The sequence below is a fragment of the Pleurodeles waltl genome, chromosome 8 (genome assembly GCF_031143425.1).
Source record: "Pleurodeles waltl isolate 20211129_DDA chromosome 8, aPleWal1.hap1.20221129, whole genome shotgun sequence".
NCBI classification, from domain to species: Eukaryota; Metazoa; Chordata; class Amphibia; order Caudata; family Salamandridae; genus Pleurodeles; species Pleurodeles waltl.
This window is the reverse complement of record NC_090447.1, coordinates 989,026,176-989,053,033: the sequence shown is the minus strand read 5'-3', so window position 1 is coordinate 989,053,033 and position 26,858 is coordinate 989,026,176. Positions and strand designations below refer to the sequence as shown.

Sequence of the window (26,858 nt, the reverse complement as noted above, 5' to 3'; positions counted from 1 at the left end):
GTGCCAGGACAAACCAACGTTCTGGCAGACACCCTGAGCAGGACAGTGATACCATATCACAAGTGGGAGCTAGACCAGAAACTTCTCAATCGACTTTTCCTTTTATGGGGCAAACCAAATCTCGATCTATTTGCCACACTAGAGAACAAGAAATGCCAGTTTTATGCAAGTTGGCTTCCCCAGAAAGGGTCGTGGGGAAATGCGTTTTCGATGAGATGGTCCGGGGTCTATGCCTACGCTTTTCCTGCGATCCCGCTCATACCGAGAGTCATCAACAAAATGAAGACGGAGGGGTGTCGCCTCCTATTCATAGCTCCCAGGTGGCTCAGACAGGTCTGGTACACGGAGCTCCTAATGCTCTCCGAACAGCCACATGTGCAACTCAAACAGAGTCAGACCCTCTTGACAATGCACCAGGGACAAGTCAGGCATCCAGATCCGTCATCTCTTCACTTGTCAGCTTGGCTCCTGAATTCAATGAATATGTAAATCTGAACATTTCTTCGGAGTGTAGAGACATCTTAGCCAAAGCTAGAGCGGACACTACCAACAAAACCTACAAACTTAAATGGAAACGTTTTTGTATATGGTGTGCAACAGAAGGTATACATCCTATTTCCGCTCCTCCAGAGCAGATACTTCCATATCTCTTGCTTTTGGCAAAGTCAGGACTTTCATACTCCTCCATTCGAGTGCCTCTGGCAGCAATCTCGAGATACCATAGATCACAACACATGGTCTTCATTATGTTCCACCAGAATTGTGAAACAATTCATGAAAGGCCTTTTTCGTGTTTTCCCACCAGTTCGGAAACCTCCGCCGTTATGGTCCCTGAATGTTGTATTAATGCAGCTCATGAAAGCTCCCTTTGAGCCGATCCACAGAGCCGATCTAAAATTCATCTCAAGGAAAACAGCTTTACTACTAGCTCTTACTTCAGCCAAAAGAGTCAGCGACATTCAGGCTTTCACTACTAAAGAGCCTTTCCTCCAATTTACAAATTCCGGTGTAATCCTAAGAACAAATCCTAAATATATCCCAAAAGTTCCTTCAACTTTCCATTTGAATGAATCAGTCATCTTAAAAACCTTTTTTCCAAATCCACAAACGGTAGCCGAGAAGACATTACATTCCCTGGATATAAAAAGGTGTCTGAAATTCTACTTACAGAAAACACAAGTCATCCGTCATTCTGACCAATTATTTGTTGCATTTGGTGGAACAAGAAAGGGACATGCAGTGTCCAAACAGATTATAGCCAGATGGACTGGCCTCACAATCCAATTCTGTCATACCAAGGCTGGTAAACTGCTCCACAACAAGGTGAGAGCCCATTCTACAAGATCGATAGCCACTTCAGCTGCACTCTTTGCTGGGGTGCCACTGCATAGCATCTGCAGAGCGGCCACATGGTCCAGCCAGCATACGTTTACAAGACACTATTGTCTCGAAGAAACAAGTAACATTGATACAGCGGTGGGGCAGGCAGTACTGAGGCATCTATTTCGTTAAGGTGAGCCTCTTACAACATCCCACCACCACACTCAAGGTATGTTCGATATTGTTTTTCAGTTTCTTTAATATCTAATTTTATATTGCAGTGTAGATTGCTCTAATACTTTGTTTCATACTAGTCGTAATGCCAGCGCTTTTTCATATTGTGTTAACATGTTGTAGACCTCAAAACAACGTCACATATTGTATCATAATATTCTGACATACAGTTTTTTCTATTATTGTTATATTTATTAATATGATTGATATCACTTGGAGAATTACGATAAAATAACACTAATTCGCTAATTCTCCAACATTACTGCTTGTTACTCGGATTCAAGCATGTGAATCTATGAAAGATCCAATAGTGGAGAAGAAAATTAGTTACTTACCTGTAACTGCAGTTCTCCAGTATTGGTATCTTTCATAGATTCACATGCAGCCCACCCTCCACCCCTCAGAGGCTCCCCTATTATACAGATATTGAACTTCACACTTGTACTAGAAAATCTGAGGGAATTTAGCCTCTGTTGGGAGTGTTTGGGAGGGGCTGAATCCTGATTGGTTGACACTGAAGTTTGGGTCTTTTCACAAAACAAAGTGGATAGGCTATAAAATATCATATAAGGCCTACTGGTTTTAAACTTACAGACTTACTGCTTTGTGTATTTAAAGTTACCGTGAGGCTCCCACCTCGACGACGGGGATGATTCAAGCATGTGAATCTATGAAAGATACCAATACTGGAGAACTGCAGTTACAGGTAAGTAACTAATTTTCATCAGCGGCACCAGAAACCGCACCACAGAACGGTCCCCAAGCAGGTATTCTTCCTTGTTGACTCTGCCACCACTCAAAACTAGGGCTTCCTCACAAGGCAAAAGACCACCTGTTTATCCAGTTTCTTCAGGACTGTGTCCCTATTACACTAACCATAAGACGATCAATCACTTTAAACACAGGTACTATCCATGCTTCTTTCCTCTTCATAAGGCGCAGAGTAACTGTTTCTTCCTTCATCAATAGAACTCCTCTGTTGGGGCCCTTGTTGTCTTAGCCTGTCCCTGGTAGCCTGCGATGAGGTCTGCTCTCCATGTACTCCCTGCTTGTGGACAGGTCTCCTGGTATGTATCTGTGCTAATCAGGTTATTTTTCTAGCCCTCCAGGCAGGAGTTATCCCTGCACCCACAGTAATGTCTGCTCCGGCCAGGCCCCATGCAGCATACCTCTGTTCATGAAGTTCCAGGCTTGCTGCTGTCTCGTTGCGGGGGCATTTTGAATTCTGGCAGCCTCTCTCATTCCAAGTGCGACTTTCAGTATTTCTTGCTGCATGGGGACAGGGGAGGGGGTGTCTGGAATTTCTTGCTTCAAACATGAATCCTCAACAGCCACCCATCTCCAATTCAGTATCCTCAGGGTCCCCAGGATTATTGGAGATTAGGGGTCCTGGCCTGGAGCTCAGATCTATGTGGCTTGTCTCGCCTGCATCCAGAGATGCCTCCCCAAACCCAAAAGTTAACTTGCTGGGGATTAAACCAAAGTGGCTGCAATGAATGTCCGTCTAAGTCTTTGCTTTTACTAGTCATATGATGGGAGCTGGCGAACACTTTATTGCTCTTCACTAGAAAAATAAAGTCCCCACCATAGCCCTATGGTTCATAGACTTTGGCAAGTAATGAAAATGCCACACTCCCACAATAAGTCTGTAGCACAGTGGCAACCACTAATCGGGTACTGCTCTAGAACAGAATTCACATGCTTAAATCAACCCCAACCCTCCTCCCCGTGCCCCCTTCCCTGGCTTGGTGCTCTACTACTATTTTATTAACCTTACTGTGCCATGTTAACACACATGCCAGTCTGGAAAAGGCGCATGTATCGCTCATGCCCCCCCTTTCTCAGGTGGGAGATGAGGGTGCCCAGCATAGAGAATAGCCCCAAATGATTCTACCTAGCTCTTAATGCCCATGCAAGCCCCTGTTAGCTCTCAGTGCAGTGACTAATTCTTGAAATAGTGGTATGCTAACCATCGGACCTTCTCATCCTTGTTTTTGGTATCTCTGGGAAAGGGGTGTTGCCTGTTTTCTGGCTCTTTCTGTTTGAAATGATGTGTATGCCTAGACAGTGTCTCCTCCAGCATATCTTTACTTCATGTTATTATGTGGCAACACCACTGATTCGTAACCTGTTGTCTGGTGTGCCCAGGGGGTCCACAACTGTTTAGAAAAATAATATTAAGAGATTAATAAATTGTATCGCCAGGGCAGTTCTTATTGTATAACTCCCTGATAGTGTTGCTGTGTTGGCAGTGGGGGGACATTTCCACTGAACCACCAATGCACCTCTTGATACAATATCTGCATGTTATGGGGCGAGGAGGCCATTTAGTACAATGGCTCACAGATGCGCTCCAGACACACAGTGCACACCTGTGCCGCACTGCCGGTTGGTTGGGAGGGTGACCTAGCTAGGCCCTGTACAGATAAGGAGTGGAAAGCTGCCCTGAAAAGCCACACTAATGTACTGCAAAAATGCACAATTTCACAGGATCCAATTCTATGTACTCCATTATAGCTTATCTTACGTCGTCAAAGATTAACCGGTACTTTCAACATACAGATGCAGCCTGTCCCGCTGCACGTTAGAGGCGGCAGACTTCTTGCATATGCTGTGGTCCTGTCCCTCATTAGGCAGTTATTGGCGGCAGTGTCGGGCAGCTATCGATTTGCACGGCACGTCCACAGCAGATCACGTGGGAGGCCTGTATTTTGGGCCTTTTCCCCATAGCTTAAAAGCTTAAGTTGTCCACGAGACTTCTGAATCTGAGACTTTTGATGGCTAAGCGACTCATCACCGGGAGATGGAAATCTGAAGAGCCCCCTTCAATAGAAGCATGGAGGAGTTTGTTTATGGTGTGGGCGGAGGGGGTGGCACTGCGGAGGGAAGATAACTTGGGATTACGGCAATTTCCCTTGACTTGTAGCAGGGATGAGATGTTGCGGGAGCTCCGGGAACAACCGCAAAGATTTGACACAGATGCTGCGCATGCGCCGACTGCGCTGGCAGCAGTGTTGAGACTGTTGAATGCAGTGGATCAGTGTTGCCCCCATTGGGCGGCATGCTTCCCCCCCAGGAGTGGGGCTTGATGGAATGGGCCGAGAAGGGTCTTTCGCTGGCGTGATTAGTTTGATTGGATGAATATGCAGGGGTAAATGAGGGTAGGGGGGTGGGTGGCTGGATAGGGAACGGACTCTAGAGCAGGTTCCTGTTGTATTGTTATGTTGTTGTACATAAAATGTATGTTGAACCTTAACTTCTTTGCGGTGCGCGGTAGCCACCTGCCAAGATGATGTAATGATATTAATCCTCTCATGCTGAATCCGTAACTTGGTGGCATGTGATGTATACCACCACCTCACTTCTGTTAGTCCATTCTAACCGTCCACAGGTGTAAGATTCACTGCTGGTCAAAATGATTGAAAACATAAAATGTGGTGTCCTGGATGCTGCAACCCTAACTTACACACTGTAGTTGACGTATGATATGTATTTGTCTATATGAAAAAGAAATAGAAAAATTCAAGCAATAAATTGTATATAAATAAAGAACCAAAATGTGAAACTGACATTTTTTAAATGCTCAGAGGAAGGAATTTTAAATTGGAGACTAAAAATACATTTGTTGTCCTTAGATTGATTCGTGGGAGCAGTGCAAATGCATCAAACAGAACGTAGTATGAATTATGTGTGGCCTCTGTTTAATTCAGAAAAGCCCTAACTTTCCCGTTAACTATGAATGTTTTTATAGCCGTTTGTGAATTAAATAAATATGTAAGGATTTTTGTATTTGTTTGATCAAAGCTTGTTTCTGTATTTTTCTGTATTGTTTTGAAGTTCAAATCATCAAAATTGCTTAAGCTGGGGTCCGCAGCTTCTGATAAGGACTGCTTGAGGGGGGTCCTGTATTCAAATAATGATTTAGTGGGGGCCCCTGAATTCCAGTGATGGTTAAGCATGGGTCCACAGATGCCAAAATGTTAAGAACCACTGGCCTACGCTATTTATTTTATTGTGCTGTTAATATGGACCAATAAAATATCTTTAAATAAAAAGCCCTCTTAATAATGGAGATGATTGTAAAGCATGTAACTGCAATTTAGTCAGTAGTCTGCGGTTCTTTCCAGTATGGGCTGAGATGGTCAACAAAGTCAGGAATCTGGTTCCATTTATGGAGATGTGGTCAGTGAAGCGAATTGTTCTCCAACTCGTAGATGACTCGTAGTGTGAGCATAAAAGAATTGTATTTGATAGGTTGCTTAGGTAGGAGCAGGAACAAGAGTATAAGTAAAAATAGTGTTAAAAAAAAAAAAAAAAACGCATGCAAACTCGCCCATTGGATTATTTGTCATAAAAGTATTTTATGACAGCGTCTAATAATGGAGTCAGAAACAGGTAATTCTACATAAATACATGATTTTAATAGAACCGACAAAAAACAAAGGTATTCTGAACCAAAATGTTCCCTAGCATTTTTTATTTACAAACAGATATTTATTTTACCTTGGAAAAGCAGATGCAAATATAAAAACGTTTATAGGCAACAAAGCATTGAAACTAGACTTTAGAATAAAGTGTGAATTTCTGTGGTACACAGTTAATTAGGATGTTTTTGACTGACTGTGCTCTATTACACGATTTGCAAAGGAAAAGCTTTTGAGAGAATTTACCAAGTGGGCATCATGTCGGGAAACCAGACTCTACCCAGGTGCTTGGACACTTCCCAATGAATCTGCTCCAAACTATACTTCTCGTCTGGTATCAGCACCTCTTCCATGATAGACAGCTGAGATAATCGGCCGCCACACATTTTCACAAACTCAACAAAGGCACTGCAGGAAACCTCACATTCTCCTAGCCCAATAGCTGTCAGATTCTTGCAACGCTCTGCAATACGAATTAGCTCTTCATCCAGGGGGCGCAGCCCATTGGCGCACACAACTAGCTCAACTAAGCGAGGGCAAGTCATCCCAACGCGACCCAAAACATCTTTGCTCACAGATCGCCCAAAGTAAAGATGAGTGGCTGGTGTTTCATAGCGAAAAAACGGGTCAAATTCTTCTTCATACAAGAAAAAATACATAACCAAGTTCACTTTGGGAGAGTGCTTAATTAGAGCGTCCCAGCTGCTCTTCTGAATTGTGTGGAAGTGCGTCTGCCCTGGATTTTCACTGACAACATCAATTCGAAGATGTTCCAATCGCACATGTTTCTCAGACGACAAAGCAAGTAAAAGATCATCACTTAGAAGGTAGTAGTTCAAGGCAAGCTCGCGCAATCCATGACACTGGTCAGCCACACAAAGAATACCTAATGGAAAAAAAAAAAAAAAGTAATTAACGGCTTGCAACAGACAAAAATATATATGCTGGAAACGTTTGCTAAGGAGTGCTTACTTATAACGCAACCTTCCGTACGCACTTTCAGGGAATTAATGGACATTGAACGGATGCACCTGTAGCAAGATCCCTAAAGCTTTACATGAGACAATCATTTTTTTTTTTTTTTTTTTTTTAAGTATCCCAACCTGAAAACAACTTTCAAAGATGGTGTATTAAATCCTTAAATTATCAAGTAGAGGCAGAAGGCAATACACTTCCTTAATGCTTATTTTTTAGGTGTTTTGGCAACTGACTGGGTAGTTTGTTTTAAAGTCTAAGAATGCAACGTAGGATTTAAACGAGGGCAGACCACTTAAATACACACTCGATTTCCAGGGGTTGCGAACTGGTTGTTCATGAACTAAAGGAAAATGTTCTTGGGGAAGTAATATTTTAACTTCTCCATAATTGGTTCTTCAGTGATAATAGTGATCAATGACGAGCATATTCAGTCTAATCTTCATAGGGGGAAACACAAAGTCAGGACTGTAAAGGAAGTAGGCAGTGGCTGCCAAAGTATAATTGCCATGTAACCAGACTGACTTCGCAAAGTGAATGTTCCTGAACTTATGAAACACCTAATCATCGGCACAAAGAACTGTTATTTTACAGTACAAGATAGGTTTGGACTTCAATTTAGCAGCTAAGGGCAGCGTCTCTGCTGTTGTAGGGGTCGAGTGTTGTGTTGCTGTTCCTAACTGCTCAGTAGAGACTTAAATCAATCAAACATTTATGGAGCACGTAAAAACACTCCTGAGGGTCTCGAGGAGCTGGAGGTGTATGTTGCTGCAAGGAGGAATGATCATTCAAACATCCAGGTCTTCAGTGCTCTTGTGAGTTGCTGGAGTGCGAGCCTGAGGGGCAGGGGAAGGTTGTTCCAGGCCTTGGCTGTCAGATGCCAGGAGCGTCCTCTACTGTTAACTTAATGGATCCGTGGGGTGTCTGTGATGGGGAGAGAAGCTGAACGTAGGTGTCTGGTCAGTTGGTAGAAGGTCAGGCATTTCTTGATGTATGCTGGTCCTTCGTGCAGGGCCTTGTAGGTGTGGGTCAGCATCTTGAGCTGGCATTTCTTCTGAATCGGGAGCCAGTGTAGTTTTTTTAGATGGGGTGTGAGGTGGATAAGAGTCTTGCTGCTGAGTTCTGTATTATCTGGAGTCTCTTCAGGAGGCATGCTATGATTCCTGCGTTGAGCGAGTTTCCGTACTCCAGTCTACTGGTGATGAGGGCCCTTGTGACAGTCCTCCTAGTGTTTGCTGGGAGCCATCTGAAGAACTTGTGAAGCATGCGAAGGGTGTGGAAGCAGGCAGATGACTGTGTCGACTTTCCTCCATGCATAGCTTCCTATCCATGATGATGAAGAGGTTACCGGCATAGTCTGTTTGGGTTCGGGGGTGTGCAGAGTTTTGCGGGTCACCATGTGTCAGTACATGGTGCGGTGTTGTTCCCAAAGATGAGGACTTTTTTTTTTTTCCCCAGTGTTGAGTTTGAGACAGTTGCCCTTCATCCAAACCGCTACCTTCATCATGCATCTGTGGAAGTTAGCTTTTGTGGTGGAGAGATCTTCGGACAGTGAGAGGATGAGCTGTGTCTCGTCAGCGTGGGAGATGATGTTGAGTCTGTGAGTCTGTGTGATCGGACGGTGAAAGCCAGGGGGGTGGGGGGTGTCATGTAGGAGTTGAAGAGGGACGGGCTGAGAGAGGATCCTTGGGGGGGGGACTACACATATGTTCTTCTTAGGCTCTAAGGTGCAGAGTGGGAGACTGATCCTTTGGGTTCTGCAGTTGAGGTAGGAGGATCAATTTGAGGGTGTTTCCTTGAATCCCGATGTGGAGGAGTCTGTTGACCAGGATGTGGTGTGAGACAGTGTTAAATGCAGCACACAGGTCCAGGAGGATGAGGGCTGCTGTTTCCCCATGGTCCAGGAGGGCCCTGATGTCATCTGTGGCTGCTAGCAAGGCTGTTTCGGTGCTGTGGTTAGCTAAAAATCCAGATTGGGAGAGGTACAGAATGTTGGTCGTGGTCTAGGTGTTCGTGAGTTGCTGGTTTCTCAAGGACTTTTGCTGGATAGGGGAGCAGAGAATGGACCAGTAGTTCTTCAATTCAGCTGGGTCAGAGGATGTTTTTTCAGGACCTTCATGAGCTTGTTGACAATTGTCTTGCTTCAGAGGTTGAAGATGTGGTAGGGAGTAGGGGCTCCTGAGTGTACGGTGTTCAGGGTTCGTGTTTGTGAATGAGCTGGTTGATGCGGTCTGCAGCAGAGGGTTAACGTTCAAAGTTCTTGTAGATAGCAGAAATCTTGTTGTGAAAGAAGTCTGCAAGGTTGTTGCACAGTTCCTGGGAGTGAGTGATGTAGTTCTTGGCGGCTGTGGGATTGGTGAACTCTTACTATGGTAAAGAGTTCTTTGCTGTGGTTTGTGCTGGCTTTGATGTGGTCTGCTACTGCGTCCTTAGTTTCTTTCAGGAAGCAGTGGCAGTAGTTGAGTGCGGTCCTGAAGTTGGTGTGGTCTTATGTTTTTTTTTTCTTTTTCTGATGAGCCACTTCCTTTCAAGTTGTCAGCAGTTGGGGATTTGCTCTTTTGCTTTTTTCTTTGATCTTGGATGTCTTGGCGAGAGCCATGGCGTAGACGCATTCCGTGATCCACTGGGAGAAGCTATTTGCTGCTTGTTCAGGGTCATCTGTAGTCTGGGAGGTGGGAGCAGAGTGTCTCGTTCCACTGGTATTCCGATACCTTTTTCTAGTTTCTTCACATTGAGGGCACAGTGCTGGGGTATGTGGGTTCGGAGATTGCGAAGTGTATGCTGTGGTGATCAGACCAGTAGAGTGGTGTAGTGTTCATGTACCTTGCTGTAGCTGGAGGTCAAGATGGGGACCAGAGTATGTCCTGGGATGTAGGGAGGGCCAGTGAAGAGCTGCTTGAGGCCAATGTTGCTCAAGCTTTCCTGGAGATCGATGTAGGGTCATCAGGAGATGACATGTCATGGATGGTTTCCCTATAGACGATGGCGATTCCGCTTCTATGCTTGTTGGTTTGGTCCTGGTGTGTTATTTGTAACATTCGGGGAAGGCAGTGGCGATATCTGGTGCAGAGGCGGGGTTGAGCCAGGTTTCTGTGATGAAGATTATGTCTGGGGTGAGGGGGAGATCGTGTCCCAGACCTCGGTGGCGTGTTTGGACTTATGGCCAATTAGAAATATATGAGAAATTGATAAGGACTTACATATTATTGCAGATTAAGTTGATTTGTGAAACCTATGGTCTGGATTGAAACATGTATTTGGGGATTACAGTGTGAAAATATTGAAGTCTATCTTGCTCACTGACATAGTTCCGATGATTTACATTCTCAACTGCGTTTGTGTCACCTCAATAAATGGTCTACCACGAGGCAAGGGAACTTTCCCAACTTACCCCTTTTAGAAACTGGGTTCCTGGTTGTCCAAGGTACAAGCCCTGATCAAGCAGTAACCACTATCCTATAGATCAAGCAGTAACCACTATCCTAATCAGAGTAAGTCACAAACACACCCTAAATTAACCTGTGCTCAGTCTCTGGTAGCTTGGCAAAGAGCAGTCAGTCTTTACTTAAAAGAACGCGTAAAGTATTTGTGCAACACTTCAAAAAGTAAAACAGTGAAAACACCAAACAAAGATTCCACAACGTTTTAGAAAAACAGACTACAATAGAACAAATAAAATCAGGCCAAGACAACAAAAAAACAAAACAATAATTCGAACTAGAGTTATGGATTTCTAAAGAATAAACTATGAAATAGTGCCTAGAAGCAATTGGCATAAATTGGGAATATCTAGTTGTGCTGGACCGAGACAAAGTCAAAAGTTCAGGCCACCTGCAATGAAGATTGGGCTGGCTAGAGGGACCCAGTCGGGCCCGCTGTAATAACGTACCTTAAATTCTAGCAGCATAAGCACTGCACTGGTGCTGAACCACGCTGTCAAGGAGATGTGTTGATTGACCCCGTGCAGTCAAGAACATGCGTCAAAGTTCCTCATGCAGCGGTGACTATGTGTTGGTTCCGAGATGTGATGGAGTTCAGGTGTGGATGAGGACTGCATCAAGGTCTAGGTGATGCGCTGATTCCGATGCATCTAGGGGCTGCGATGCAGAGTTCGGTGTCGTCATTGAGGCGGTCGCAGACAGAGATGCAGGGACTTGCACAGAGAAAAAAAAAAACGCAGTGGTGGTTCCAAATGCAATATGCCGATTCTGCCTACACAACAGCAGAGATGCACTGGTGCGGCTGGAGCAGCGCTTTGTATCTACTTCCAAGTGCCCGGGACTGGCGCTGCACCACTTGGCAAGTAAGGCGAACAGCTAGCAAAGTCCAGTCAGAGAGCTGAATTGGATGCAAGTATTTTATGTCCCTGAGGTTTCATACCAAGAGACCAGTCAGCTTGCCCTTGGAGTCACTCTGGGTTGTGGGTTGGAGAGATACAGGTTCAGTCCTTCTCCCCCAGGCAAGGAGTGCAGCAGGTCAGCACAGCCAGCCAGCAGTTCTTCCAGAGCAACAGTCCAGCAGAGTGGCAGTCCTTTAAGCAGGAAAACAGTTATTTCTGGCTGGGTATCCACAGGTCCAGAGTTGGAAGCGTCAGAGGTCCAGTAATTATATCCAGGTGGGCCTTTTAAGTTGTGGAGATTTCAAAAACAGGTCTTGCCTTGGCTCCAGACTGACTACAGGGGGTTATGCAGCCCTGTGTGTGGAGACAGGACACAGCCTATTCGAGTGTGAGGCTGTGACCACTGCCTCCCTCCCATCTTGCCAGGATGGCCCATTAAGTCACACCTAAGCCTAAGCTCCCTCTGTGTGCGGCTGTCTAGGGGGGATCGCTGTCACTCACCCCACACAAGTGATCAGAGCAGGCGCTAAGTGGCTAGAGAAAGAAATTGCCAACTTTCTAAAAGTGGCATTCAGAATTACAATTTAAAATCCAACTTCACCATAAGTTATTATTTTGAATTGTGATTTCAGAGACACCAAACTTTGAAAGTGCATCTCTTCCAGATTGTGAACTACACTTATAAAATGTAATCCCAATGTTCTCCTATGGGAGAGATAGGCCTTGCAGTAGTGAAAAACAATTCTGGGAGTTTTTCACTACCAGGACATGTAAAGCCTAAAAGTACATGTCCTACCTTTTACACATATTGCACCCTGCCCTCTGGGTTGTCCAGGGCCCACCATAGGGTTGACTTACATGTATGAAAAGGAAATGTTTAGAGCTGGCAAAAGGTTTATGTTGCCTGGTCAACATGGCAGTGTAAAACTGCACATTCAGGCTCTGCAATGGCAGGCCTGAGCTTTTTAAGTGGGTGGCACAATCAGGGCTGCAGGCCCACTAGTGGCATTTAATTTACAGGCCCTGGGCACATGTAGTGCACGTTGCTAGGGAGTTAAGTAAATTAAATATGCCAAATGGGGAGCCAATGTTACCATGTTTAGGGGACAGAGTACATGCACTTTAGTACTGGTTAGCAGCGGCAAAGTGCACAGTGTCCTAAGGCAAACAGAAAAAAAACAATATGCAAAATTGCTGGCAAGCAGGCAAAAAGTTAAGGGAGAGACCTAACAATCTAACAACCCCTTAATGGCTTATGATGATGACTAGGGTGGCATCTTAAGTGGATGAAGAATATCGAGAAGAATTTAATTTAATGACCACTTGGTGGTTTTATAATGTGCATGGCTGAGCAATAAAATAGAACAAAAGACAGAAATTAAAATGCTTAATGCTTGGCTATATTAACTCATAACAGCCATGTTTTTCTGCTCAAGTTAACTGTTCATTGGATGTGCTAGTCTCTGATGAGATGACATGAGCCTTGGCATCCAAAGAATGACTTTAGAAAAATCTAGCTTGCTCAGCTGATGAAGGCCACTTACATGTTCTTCCGGAGCTCATTTGAACCTCCTTCTTGTCTTGGTGAGATTTCTGTGATGTGGTATATATGTGTATCCTGCCTTCTCCCAAGCAACTAGTCAGCAATTCAAGCATTGAGGGGATCTTCTGGTCTTTCTGCTCTTGAACTTCAGGCTTAGGCACACCTTTGATATATTTTTTTTAAATCAACGAAGCGCAGCAAAATAACTTGCTGCAAGTGCAGCGTGAAAGAGCAGAAATGCTCCATATTTACAAAGATGTAAAGCATTTTTGCTGTCTCCTAGCACTAGCAGACTTTGTAGTTCCTAGCGCCAAAGCAGGCACCATTGTATTGTACTGCAAGGGGGCCAGCACTACAGGAGGGATTGTTTTGTGCAGGAACAATCATATCATATATTGATAGTTTATTTCGGGCAAACCCATAAAACTTATTACATAACACATCATATAAAAATATATTATAAAAATAACATGTCAAAATCAACACATAAAACAGATAAAAATAATCTATCCAGATGCTACCACATAGCGTTGCACATATAAAAGACTAGAATAGTAACCCTGATTTTTTTCTTACTCTCTATACTGACTGAAGGTAACAGCCAAGACTCATTGCTATATTAGCACTACAGTCTACTCTCAAGATGCGATATGCTTCTTTGTGCCGCTTGATGTCTAGAGATATACATAATGGCCTAAGCCATATCTGCCTAGGTTTTACATATGCAGGGCAGAAGAATAACATGTTCTACATTTTCAATACTGTAACCACAATGTGAGCATTCTACTACATTTAGTTGGTTACTAGTTGGTTACAATCCCACTTCGCAGTAAACGCTTTTACCAACAGTGTTCCCACTCATTTTGATCAGCAATGTACGTGCCAGATGTGGAACATATACATCCATATATGGTTCAAATGTTTGCCCTGCTTTAAGAGCTTCCTGCTGTGGCATTCAAAACATACTCATCATATACCCACTCCCAATATTCCCTTTTAACTAAAGGCCTAGTATTTCGATTTATTAGAGATGGATCTGTCCAGTAATGGCCCAGACAAAAGAAAAAATGAAACCCATATATTGTTTAATAAACTGGAGCCAAGGAATTATGGAGCTTGTTCTGTGGGCAGAACCTTCAGTCTTGCTACATCCCAATCCTATACAGACCAGTATCAACAAAAAGTGGGACAGATGGAGTGCTATTTTGGAGTATGAATAAACCTTTAATAAAATTATTCTCTTTAGCTGTCAAACCTTTCAGATTCCTTATTCCCCACAACTCTGCACCATACAGAGAAGCAGATTGAACTTTGGTCCAATAAATTTCAATAGCTAGGGAAGCTGACTTTGGGGTATTCGCTTTATATTTGGCCAGGGAACCTGCACTATGCAAAAGTATAAGTTCTGATTTCATTATTTGTGATTTGTAGCTTGTGATTTTATCCACCCTTATCTCCAAATAATGAAAATTGTCAACCATTTGCAGTCTTTCCCCTTTCATTTAGAACCCTGCCATAAAGGTTTCAACACCATTATCTTTGTTTTCTTGGAGTCAATTTCAAAACTGTGTGTCACAATAATTCGTAAAACTATGTAAAGGATTCTGCAAACCACAGTAAGTTTGAGAGATCAAAACAGTATAATCCGCAAAAAGAAGGGCCGGAACCCCCAACACCCCCCCCTATTTTAGGACAATCATGCACACTAGTTATTAAATAATCAACCACATCAATATACAGAGAAAATAAGGTTAGGGCTAATACACACCCTTGTTGAACTCCATGCCCTATAGGTATAGGTGGGTTAAGGTCACCCCTTCCTCTCCATCTGACTCTAGCATAGTTCCCCTCATGCATCCAAAAAAAGAACATCTAGTATGCTATAATCAACACCCATTTTCCCCAAAAGTTCACCATAAACCTTTCATTGGTACAAAATCGAATGCACACCTAAGACCTACAAAGGGCATATAAAGAGGGCCCTATGTATTTCCACACTATGCGATTCAAATGAAGAATTTGATCAATCACAGTAATTTTAGAGCAGAAACACGCCTGAATCGGTGACAGAATCTTACCCTCTTCTAGCCAATCACGTAAACCATTCAGAATTTGCAGACAAAATACATTCTAGAGGTTGTCCGTGAGGCTAGTTGGCCTATCATTAAGAGTTCTGTTGTCCTTTTTATCGATTGGTATTATTTCCGCTGCAAGCCATGAGACTGGAATGTTATCACCTCCCAATATTAAATTTGATAGAGCATTTATATAGATGGCCCAGATCTCAGCTTCCAACTGATAAAGATCCCCAGGGATCTTGTCTGAATCAGGAGTTTTGCCCGGGCATAGAGAAAATGTTGCAATATATGTACCTTTAATTGTAAAGGAAAGACACGGTTCCTACTCTGTCTTGCTCCCTCGTATTGACTTTAATTTCTTCAGGATTAGGATGAAGTTTAGGGGGAGCCATATACATTTTAGAGAAGTATTCCACCCACTGACGTGGCTGCACTGTATATTTAATAGGGGAAGGAGTCACTGTATCATTATGTGCAAAGATCTGCCGAAATATTTTATGATCTCTCTTCTTCATAGCATCTAACAAAGCCAACCAATTAGTATCTATCCATTCTTGCTTCCTATTCTTCATTAACTTTTTATAGTCTACATGACATTTCTTAATCTGTGCATGATTACCTTGCCTAATGGCCTTGATTAATTGAGCTTTAGTTTTTCGGCAATCACCAGAGTACCATGGTAAAGGCTGGTATGCTAGTCGTTCCTTAGAAGACATTTGTTTCATGCAAAATTTATATAATGCCAAGAACAAATCATTGTGTAGCTTAGCCACGAGGTTCGTTCTTATTGATTGATGCCAAAACAATGTACTATATATTTGTATTAAAGTAGGGACACAAAGACTGATTTTACCCCATTAAATTGCTTTCCTATTGTTGGAGATAGAAAGAGGAACATAAGAATAGTCAACTATATCCATGCCTGAGATAAATGGGTTTTTCCAAAAGGTCAACTTGAATGCATTACAATCACTACCATTCCTGCAGATTATCTGAAAATCCATGGCCAAGTGCCACAAATCAATATCTAAGATTATTGAGTCTATACAACTCACTACTTCCTTGTTTAAATGCAGGGGCAAGATGAAAATCTGAGGCAAATCTGCCATTACAGGCACGTAAACCATATGCCAGGGTTAGTGATATTAGGTGGAATACAGATATTGACCAACTCCTACGTGGATTAACTTCAACCATTGGTATGCCCCTTATTTCATTCCCCCCCTTCCATAATAGTTGATAAGCCATACAATGGCTTAAATGTGGCACTGAAATCGCCTGCCAAAATAATAAAAGGTACTCAGATACTGTGCTACCACTTTCTAAATAGATAATTCAGTATTCTGTGATGAGGATCTAATATATATTGTTCTCTTTTACCCCCTTATAGACAGGTCAAGAATGTCATTACAGTCTATTTTAAGCTGTTTCATAGTAATGTTTAGTCTGTTTTTCACCCAGATAAAAAGCCTCCTGATGGGCGGCCTGCCTTTAATGGGATTTCTTCCAGACTGTACTTAGAATATCCCTGCATAAAAATCTTATCTAACAGCCATGTTTTTAGCAATAAGATTAGATCATGGAGCCTAATAAAGGCAACTCAGGCTGGATGTACCGATTTACCCGGCAGACCTGCTACATTACATGAAAGGCGTGAGTAAGAATTTTCTTTAGTCACATTAGCTGATAAAGGTATTCTCAACCCTACTATCATCAGCTCCAGCAATGCTACGGTCTACCAACAATAAATCAGCTACTGTTACAGGCACGTTTTTTTAATTTATTTTTTTATAACATAGTCTAATCCTTTATCTTCACTCCCACCCCTATTAACAACCTGAGGACTTTTACTCAGAACTGTACAACTAGGCAAATAGCAATCAGCTGACATAAATTCCCTACACTCAGTACCCCCAATGACATTAAATGAACAGACAGGCAGTCAGTCAACACTATTCAGGAAAACCTTACTATCTCCTCTCCAACAATAACAGATCTTTGTCCCAGCTCCTGAAGCTCAACTCACCCTTGCTGGTTAAGTGCCTCTGGAGCCATGTGGTGCAGGGCTTGAGTGGGAAATAACCAATGACTCCTATCTGGATGATTAGGCAACTGACTTTCAAACTGAATCATACAGCCTAAAGACAGATAGGTACAGGCCCCCATAGCCAGCAATCTACCCACAAGGGCAGCGTCCCTCAGCTGTAGCTCTAACATCATTAGCATCCCGCAGGAGATGGAATCGTAATGCGCCAATAATATCTGAGTGCATAACTGAGCGACACTGCCTATGCATTCTAATCCAATGCATAACTTTGTTTACCAGAGAGTCCGGAGATTCCTTAAAACCATTAGTATCACTAGTAGCCCTCAGCACATTAATCATATAAGCTGAGCAACATTTTGACCTCCCGCAGCCTATAGACCCTCTATTGTCTAGTGATGAAGAAGTCTGTAATTTTCCTCAAACTATACAAGAAAAATCATTAGTAACTACCAAAGGAGTTTTTTTGGCCAGGGCATCCCGCATATCTATGTGCAACAAACTGCCCCAAATTCTCATTTAACCCTTTAAGTAAACCAGTTGACGCCACATCTCCATTCCCTAACTTATCAGGACGGGGTAATACCAGGGAATGTCACAAGACTGCTGTTACAAATATGCACATCCTCTACCTGATATTTTGAGATCCCTGGGTCATCTCCTTTGAGGATCGAGAAGTGGTTTGCTCACCATAATCATGCTGAATTGCACTCTACAGTAGAACCATAACTTATTGAAGTTTGCCCGTCAAACCTCTATCTATTGTGTATAAATCGGATACCAATTAGTTTGTTTTGTGAAGAGATGTCTTGAAATCACTGATCTCCTTTCTTAAGCTGTCAATAATTAAAATGTTTTCAGAGCAATTACTGAGAGTCCGCACCTCTAGGCACGACTGCAGAGAATAGTCACCCTCCAGATTTAATAGCGTGGCAAAGCGGTTTTTACACAAAACAGCTAGTTCATACATTTTCCACAACATCCTTCTTGAGTGCTTGATTACTACTAGACAGAAACTGGCTTACGGATCACTTACTATCTAATTTTTTGTAGCATTAATAGTTGGCTGAGCAATAGCCTGAGGGGTAAGACAGGGCACACCATTAGCTGTTGACGGTTTACTTAAACACAGTGTTACCTTTGTTTTTCTGGATGCACCCTTATTTGCCATGACTCGCTCCACCTCCTAATTTTGCATTTCCTCCACTTCTTCGAAAAGACTGTCAATTTCTACAAGTGTACAGTTTTTCACAACATGTTTCTTAGCCAACTCTACACCTTGGGAGTTCGAGGTGTTAAAGGCTCTGACACTTTCTGCTTCCCCATCTCAGCCCCAAAAGGTGCTCACATGCAGGAGGAAGTATGGCAAAAACAATGCAGTATAATTCTCCCAATTCAGACTGCTATCACACAGAAATGAAAACATCCAGCCAGGAGGGGGTAAGCCTTTCTCTGCCTCTTCATGGCAATGACAAGCATGGGACGGCCCCGCCCTTGGTCCGGGCTTTGCCCACACGAGTCCCATGCAGTGTTAGATTTAAAGCCCTGTTGGGCTTCAGCTGGAGCAAGCCTCCTCTCTCAGCCCTGGGTACTCTGGGACAGGTAGTCCCTATTGCCAAAACTCCTCCCTCATGCCAGGACTCTCCTTTTCCCCACGCAGCAGAAATGAAGTGTTAGATTTAAAGCCCCAATGACAACTGGAGCGTGCCTCCTCTTTGAGCCCTGGGACAGACAGTCCTTTTTGCCAAAATTCCTCCCAGATGTCGGGACTCTCCTCCCCCCCACCCCCCCAACAATAACCTTCCTACATGAAAACAATTATTAGTGGTCTATTCCTCTTACTATGTGTGTTGCAGCCTGCAGCACACATGGCAAGAGGAAACAATAAGGAGAAATAAAGATATTTCTCCTTGTTACAGCTTTGTTGGGTAGGCACACCATTTTAGCACAAGACCCGGTTTACAAGTTTCTGTAGATTAGGATTTGCATCAAAATACACTGTTGGATGCATGGAAATGCCCATGCTCCACCCATGTAACACCTACCTGAAGCAAAGTCACGCAATGTATTTTGTGGCTTTGCATGGCTCAGTAAATGACAAATTATTTTGCGTCCAGGCTGCGCCACAAAAGTGACACAGCCCAGACACCAAATCATAGTAAATCTGGGTCTTAATTTCTCTTTCTTTTTTTTTGCAATAAATACTTTTTAGACTAAACCTAAACATGTGAAAAAACTGTCTTCTATAACAAATTCACAATTTATTGAAACCATGAACTGATGCAAGAAGCCTAAATACTAATTGCCAGCTTTACTTCTTGAATCAAGGAACCTACCAATGTGTATTACGCATTTAAACCCTGGCCACAATAGCTTGTGCACAATACCATATGGGAACGTGTTAGCAAGAACAGCTTGGGAGAAAAGAATGTCCATGCATCTGCTCTCCTTCTCTAGGGGTGTCAGAAATGTTGAGAATGGAATCTCCTTGGGACTGCAGATCAGTGGCAATCTCTCTCAGAAACAAATGGTCTCATTTAGGGGGCCTGTTTATTTTAATCGGTCTTCAATGGAAGGGCTCATGAGTCAATATTTAGCCATCATGCTGGCAATGTTAGTCACCTCACAAAATGTGGCATTTGTTATTGGCTACACTGTGGTAATCGAGGGTATTATTCACCCTAATCTGAGATAGGAGAGTCATGATTAGTGCCTCAGTCTAGATTCTGATCTGAAACAAAATCTATGACTGTCGAGGTCTTGCCCCTTTGTTCATTAAGTTTCTCTACCCTTTCATCTTACCCAAGGAGAAGCTAACATAAATTAATGACTGAGAATCTTTAGGTGGTATAGGCTCCACCTATGGTTGTTGAGGCGATGGTGTCTCATCTCATCTCCTAAAGGGATATGGATAGAGCATCTCCAGTTGAGGGTAATGCATGCTCAGAAGTTAGCTATTCAGCATTGTCTCCAAACCGACGATGGGGTTTGGATCCACAGAACCCTCTGCACCAAAAAAGAACCCAAATGAGAAACAATGTCTTGAGTACAGGTCATCGATTAATCTTTAGACTCCCACTAAATGGTAGTGAGGATGCTATTTTCAGAGGGCTTCTGAAAGAAGCCCACCAATTGCAGAGGTGAATGAAATGTCCACTTAGGTTCTTTTGCTACAATACGTCCCAGTAAAAAATTGTTCCTTGTTTTTTCAAAGCAGGCCTCACTTATTCAGTGAACACTCTCCCTGCCTTTGAGTCACCTGTAAGTGAGAAATGTCAATTAGTCAATGTCAATTCTTCGCACCACAGAGTGATCATTTCTCAAAAACTACAAAATAGTGACTGAATGAGACAGATAAGGTCTTCCTACCTCCAGGAAAACAATAGTAGCTAGGGGCAGGTGGCCACAGAAGCTCCATACTGCTAAAAGTACCAGAAGTTAGGGATGGAAGGGGTTTGGAACAGTTTTGCTGATGTTATGTATGTATGGGTATATGGTATTTCAACAGTGCAAACCTAACTAACAGGCAGTAAAGAGCTGTACAGGGTCAAAGACGAGAATTAAGTCAATGACTGATTGGAGAGGTCGCTGAATTATGGATGCTTAATATATTGTGATGCAGTGATCTTTAAAGAGGCAAGTTTTCAACTCTTTCCAAAACTGAAGAAGGATTCGGGGCAGACCTGATGGAAACATGGATGTTGTTTTTGAACCTGAGTGCATGATGGAAAATGTCTGCAGTTTTTTTTTTTTTTTTTTTTTTTTTTAATCTTTTACACTTCGTAGTCTGCAGTCTGATGGTGTTCCGGCTGCAGGTGTGCCAAAAACTACCAGTGATGGTGGGCTTGGGGTACTGGTTATGATGGCTTTGTATATGATGCAGCGGATTCTGAAGATGGTGTAGGCGGGAAAGGGGTGCAAATGTAATTCCATCTAGATGGGGGTTATGTGTATATATCTTCAGGCTTTGGATGAGATGTACTGCAGCGTATGGGATGCCATTTTAGGATACCAGTGTGGACGTCAGGGTGGCAAAGTGCTAACACCATCGGCATGCAAGAGTAAAAGGAGGTGCACAAGGGCTTTGAAAGAAGTTCTTAAGTCACTTTCTACCAGAAATTGTTTGATCTTCTTTAGAAGAGAAAGCTGGTACCAGGTCCTTTTGGTTATTTTTTTCCAAAGTGTTCATTGAGGCTGAGGTTGGTGTCCAGGGTGAAACCAGGTAACTTGCCATTCGGTGAAAGTTGGGGTTCAAAGCCATCAAGGTTCATGTGACTGAGCCAAATTGCACCGTTTCTTGTTTGACGTTTTTCGCAAATACACTAAATTCTGTCTTGATTGGGCTGAGCTTCAGGTGGGTTCTGCACAGTCAGCTGATGGGTGCAGTCTCCATCTTTACAGGAGACTTGGAACAAAGAGGTGCATAAGTGGTGAACATCAGAGAGGAATTGCAAAAAGTTGTGGAGGCATGGAGTTCTCCGGGTATACATCTCACATCTGCCAAGGCCCAAAAAGCATGCCTACAAATGAAATATAAGGTTGTGGAAAACCAAGATGCCATAAGAAATAACAACCTGTCAGGCAGGAAGCAGAAGGTTGCAACATGCTTAAATATATGCAATTCCTTTTTGGACTATATCTTGTAAACAGTTTCTGTGTGAAGGATGTATTGGTATATGGAAATATGCATCCTTTAGGTCTAGTGTTGTCATGTAGTCTTGTTGTTTGAGCAGTGGGATTACGTCTTGTAATGTAACCATGTGAAAGTGATCTGATTTGATGTAGGTATTTAATGTTCTGAGATCTAGTATAGGTCTCAGACTCTTGTCTTTTTTGGGTATCAGAAAGTACAGGGAGTAAACTCCTGTGTTTATTTGTTGTTTTGGTACTAACTCTATTGCTTCTTCCTGTAGCAATGCCTGAACTTCTAGTCCTAGAAGATCTATATGTTGTTTTGACATATTGTGTGTTTTCGGTGGGATGTTTGGAGGGAATTTGAGAAATTCTATGCAATAACCATGCTGGATAATTGCTAAGACCCAAGTGTCTGTTGTTATTTCCTCCCAATGTTTGTAAAACTTGGTTAGTTTCCCCCCCACAGGTGTTATGTGTTGGGGATTTGTGACCTTGAAGTCACTGCTTGTTTGGAGGAGTTTTGGGACTTTGGAACTTTCCTCTATTCCTTTGAAATTGTCCCCCTCTATATTGTCCCCGAAAACCTCCCCGCTGATACTGGCTCTGGTAAGTGGTCTTTGTTTGTGAGGTTGTGGCTTCTGTGGTTTGCCCTCGAAACCCCCCTCGAAATTGTGTCTTTGCTCTGTGGGGAGTAGTGAGCCCATGGCTTTGGCCGTGTCAGTGTCTTTCTTAAGTTTTTCGATCGCAGTGTCCACCTCCGGCCCAAACAACTGCTGTCCGTTGAATGGCATATTCAGCACAGCTTGCTGTATCTCTGGTTTAAATCCTGATGTACGCAGCCATGCATGTCTCCTTATTGTTACTGCTGTGTTGACAGTTCTAGCAGCTGTGTCTGCAGCATCCATTGCTGACCGTATCTGATTATTGGAGATACTCTGTCCTTCTTCTACTACTTGCTGCGCTCTTTTTTGGAACTCCTTGGGTAAATGTTCAATAAAGTGTTGCATCTCATCCCAATGTGCCCTATCATATCTGGCTAGCAAAGCTTGCGAATTTGCAATACGCCACTGGTTTGCTGCCTGTGCCGCCACCCTTTTGCCTGCAGCATCGAATTTTCGACTTTCTTTATCTGGAGGTGGTGCATCTCCTGAAGTATGAGAGTTGGCTCTTTTGCGCGCTGCTCCCACTACAACAGAGTCTGGTGTTAGCTGTTGCGTAATGTACACTGGGTCTGTTGGTGGCGGTTTATATTTTTTATCTACTCTTGGAGTAATGGCTCTCCCTTTAACAGGCTCCTCAAACACTTGTTTGGAGTTTTTTAGCATTCCGGGTAGCATAGGAAGACTCTGATATTGGCTGTGTGTGGACGACAGTGTATTAAAAAGAAAGTCGTCTTCAATGGGCTCTGATTGAAGGCTGACATTATGAAATGCCGCTGCTCTTGACACCACCTGTGCGTAGCCTGTACTATCCTCTGGTGGCGATGGTTTAGCTGGATAGCATTCTGGACTATTATCTGACACTGGTGCGTCATAAAGGTCCCATGCGTCAGGGTCATCTTGACTCATTCCTGTAGGAGTTGGGGATTGCATCATTGGTGGATTGGCTACCGGTGATGGTTGCGGAGAGTGATGTGGGGATGGTGGCGGTGTTACTTGTTTAGCCACCTTTGCGGGTGGCTGTTTGTCCTTGTCTTGGAAGGCAAGCTTGCGTTTCATTTTGACTGGAGGAAGAGTGCTGATCTTCCCTGTATCTTTTTGAATAAAGAGCCGTCTTTGTGTGTGATCTGGCTCTATTGTCTCTAATTCCTGTCCAAATCTATGTGTCTTCATTTGTGTGGACAGTCCTTGTTCCTCAGTGTAGGAACTTGTTTTCGGTTCAGAGGCCGGATATTTGGGTACCGAAACCTTTTCGGCTGCTTTTTTCGGCTCCGACGAAACCTTCTTTACTTTCGGCGTCGTGCTCTCTCGGTGCCGACCCGTTTCGGTGCCGAATCTTCTCTGAGCCACTATCTCGGGCCCGAGATTGCTGTGTGCCGGTATCTCGACCGGAGTCGGATGACTTCGACACCAGCTCGCCCTTTTTCGGTGCCGATGAACGGTCACCTATTTTTCGGGTTAAGTCATGGCCTGTTGGCGGTGGCGTCCCCTGGGCTTTAGCGCATTTCTCGTGAGTTCTTGGTTTCGACGTCTTACTCACGGTTTTCGGCGTTTCCTCGGGATCGATCTCCTCAGAGTCCGAATCCTGGGTGGAGAATGTTTCTTCCTCCTCCTCGAAACGCTCTTGTCCTGTCGGCGCCGACGCCATTTGCAGTTTTCTTGCTCTTTGGTCCCTGAGTGTCTTCCTGGACCGAAACGCTCGACAGGCCTCACAAGTATCCTCCTTGTGTTCTGGTGACAAACACAAGTTACAGACCAGATGTTGATCTGTATATGGATACTTGTTATGGCATTTTGGACAGAAGCGGAATGGGGTCCGTTCCATCAGCCTTGAAGAGACACGTGGCCGGGCCGACCAGGCCCCGAAGGGGATGGAAAAAAAACCCGAAGGCCGTATTTTGAATCTCAGTGGATATCAAAGGGTAATCATTTAAGACTAATGTCTTTCCCTTTTTTTTTTTACTAACAGTATTATCAGTGCATTCATAAAGCACTAAGAATGATCCCTTGAGAAAGAGGTTCATTCAAGAGGGTTAACATAGGTCTCTTAATTTCTGAGAACAATCATTTGAGATGTGTGAGGCAGAGGTCTTGAGGTTACCTTGATTTTACCTTAGAGCATGGAGTCCTTCATTAAAGACAGAAAAAGAAGGAAAAAACGGTTGGCGTTCCAATCTTTAGAGAATGACTGCAAACTGGTGGCCGAAATACTTTGATATGATTTATTATGTTAATAAAGAAAATGTTTAAATCGTTGCCTAGTTTTTTTTAGATGAGGCCATTTTTTTGAACGACTGTCTAGATCAAACAAGTCATTTAGCGTTTTAAATATCTCCCTCTGTTTATTAGGCGAATCAATAATTTTGTTCGGATATTAATGAGCCTTGGTTGAAAAGTGAAGTATCTTTAAGAAAAGGATGCCTGAATGCAAACTTAAACTCTCATATATTGAGTAGTCTCTTTGCCACCGGTGTTGAAGTTAGTAACTTTTTGATTTGGCCTCTTGACTCCTTACAACAACCGTGGAACAGGAATTAACCAAGCCATGATTTAACAATAAAAAAAAAAAAAAAATGCATGTAAATCGCTAGTAGCTGTTTACCAATAAGTATATTCACCTTTAGTCGTGTTTACGTTGTGGCTTAAAGTGGAGATTCAGTCAGAAAGAATTCATCTCAGATTCTCATCATTTATATGATGCCATCTTAAAGTACAATACACTGCATGAGAAATTACAACTTTATATAAGATATGTTTGCAGGGATCACCATTAAATCATATGACAGACACAATAGTTCAAGGTAATCATTAGCTAATGACAAAGCCACTGGGTCATGCATTCCATTACAAGAAGAGCAGTTACAATGCAGAAAATATGTTTTCAAGCCTGTGGCAAAGTGCCTAATCCTGGATAGCTGTTGGATAATCTGTTGAGTCAGCACAGAACTATACCTCACCATAAAAAAGGTATTGGTAAGGGAACGTCCAAAGCAAAATTAAGTACAACTGAGGGACATGAACTGTTGAAATAATTTTCACGTTAAACAATGTGAAACTGCTTCTGCGATACTGATAAACTAAGTAGAATGTTGCTCAATACATTAGGGTATTGTTGGTGGCAATGTGGCTGTGTAGAGAATGGTGTATATATAGAAGGCAGTCATTCCATAAAGAGCAGATGTTTTGGAAGCAACTGCTAATGGCAATCAAGAGGATTTTGGGTTTCCCCACCTCAGATGACTCAGACCTGGTGACTGTGGACTTGAATCAAGGGGAAATGGAAATTAAGATGTGGAAATTATTATATACCAATTATTATTTTTGGGAAAAATGCCAAGAGCCCTCAAAAAGATAGGAGGTACTCAAAACTCCAGAATAAAGAGGCTATATGAGGGCTTACAACCTAGTTGGCTGAACAAGGAGCTGGTGGTGATGTACTACTATGGAAAAAAAAGAGACTTGACATGTCCTTGAAGATCAAGGGTCCTTTGATTATTTACTAAGGGTGGGGGGAAAAATTCTGTTCCACCGGCGGAGTTCATGGAGTTTTCACAACTCCCCACTCCACATGGAGTTCCAAGTTTTTCCTCATGCGCAGCTTGCCAACGATAAGTTGGCAAGCGCGAGAAAGAATGTGCATCCCCTAGCGCGATTTGGGAGAGGGGGGGAGGGTTAGAATGCCTCCCTAGAAGATTTCCCAATATGGGCAGTTGTGGCAGGTCACGACTATTCGCAATGAGAAAGCTGCCACTCTAGTACAAAATTTACTCGAGCAGCAGCACTTTCTGGTGTATCGTGTGGTGCTGTTCGCGCTGATTTTACAGCGCTACGAGTCAGCGTCAGCAACATGAGATGGCCGAATTCCTCCCACCTGCAGAACTCCGCCAAATCTCGCTGAGGTTTTGTGTAACTCTGCAGAGTAAAACTTTGTGCGATCCGCCCAGGCCTATTGTTTTCATGTTTATCAATGGATCTGATCATGTTTAACGAGATTCTTAAACCCTTGCAATAAGATGGACTAAAACCCTGCTACATTTGCCTCACATTCACTGAGTAGATGGGGAACTTGGGGGCGGGGACTGGGAGAGTAAATGGGTCCAGATTCCTAATGGGAAGTATTCTTTTTGTGTCTATGTACCCGAAATCCTGGGTGACTTTTGAATGTTTGTTGCCGATTGCCTTGCGACCATTAGGAATAGTTCCTCAAAGGTAAATTCTACCTCAATGTTAAATGCTATTGCAGTGGTTAAAATGACACTGGCCAAGTCTCAAGACTTAACACTGATCGGAAGACACCTAAAGCACAATCCACCATAGGCAAAGAAACCACTAGATATGGAAATCAGTCTACACGTTTACATAACACTAGTGCCTCAATTTCGACATGAGGGCTGAGCATATAGTATGTCAAGCTACTCTCAAAAATCTATTTTGTCTAAGCATGGTATGAATCTGCTTCAGAGGGTCTGATACAAATCCTTTAATGCCAAATTTCTTATCTTAATAAGATATGCTTGCTACTCCTTAGTAACATTTATGACTATCAAAGAATTTCCTAAGATGCAGAAGAAATGGTTGCTTAATTGAGGTCATGTTCTGAATCACAG

The 26,858-nt window shown here is 43.0% G+C and overlaps 1 protein-coding gene across 2 annotated transcripts in view; it reads right to left on the bottom strand.

Moving 5' to 3' along the window:
• Positions 1–5,953: 5,953 nt before the first annotated feature.
• The window catches only part of FBXL3 (F-box and leucine rich repeat protein 3), a 148,257-nt gene continuing 127,352 nt past the window's right edge, over positions 5,954–26,858 (bottom strand). Inside the window, exon 5 of one of the 2 annotated variants that reach the window (XM_069205254.1) lies at positions 5,954–6,864. In XM_069205254.1, coding sequence (XP_069061355.1) covers positions 6,221–6,864 — 644 coding nt within the window. In that variant the 3' untranslated portion in view covers positions 5,954–6,220. The remainder of the gene's footprint in view (positions 6,865–26,858) is intronic. The other variant, XM_069205255.1, reaches the window with a different exon arrangement.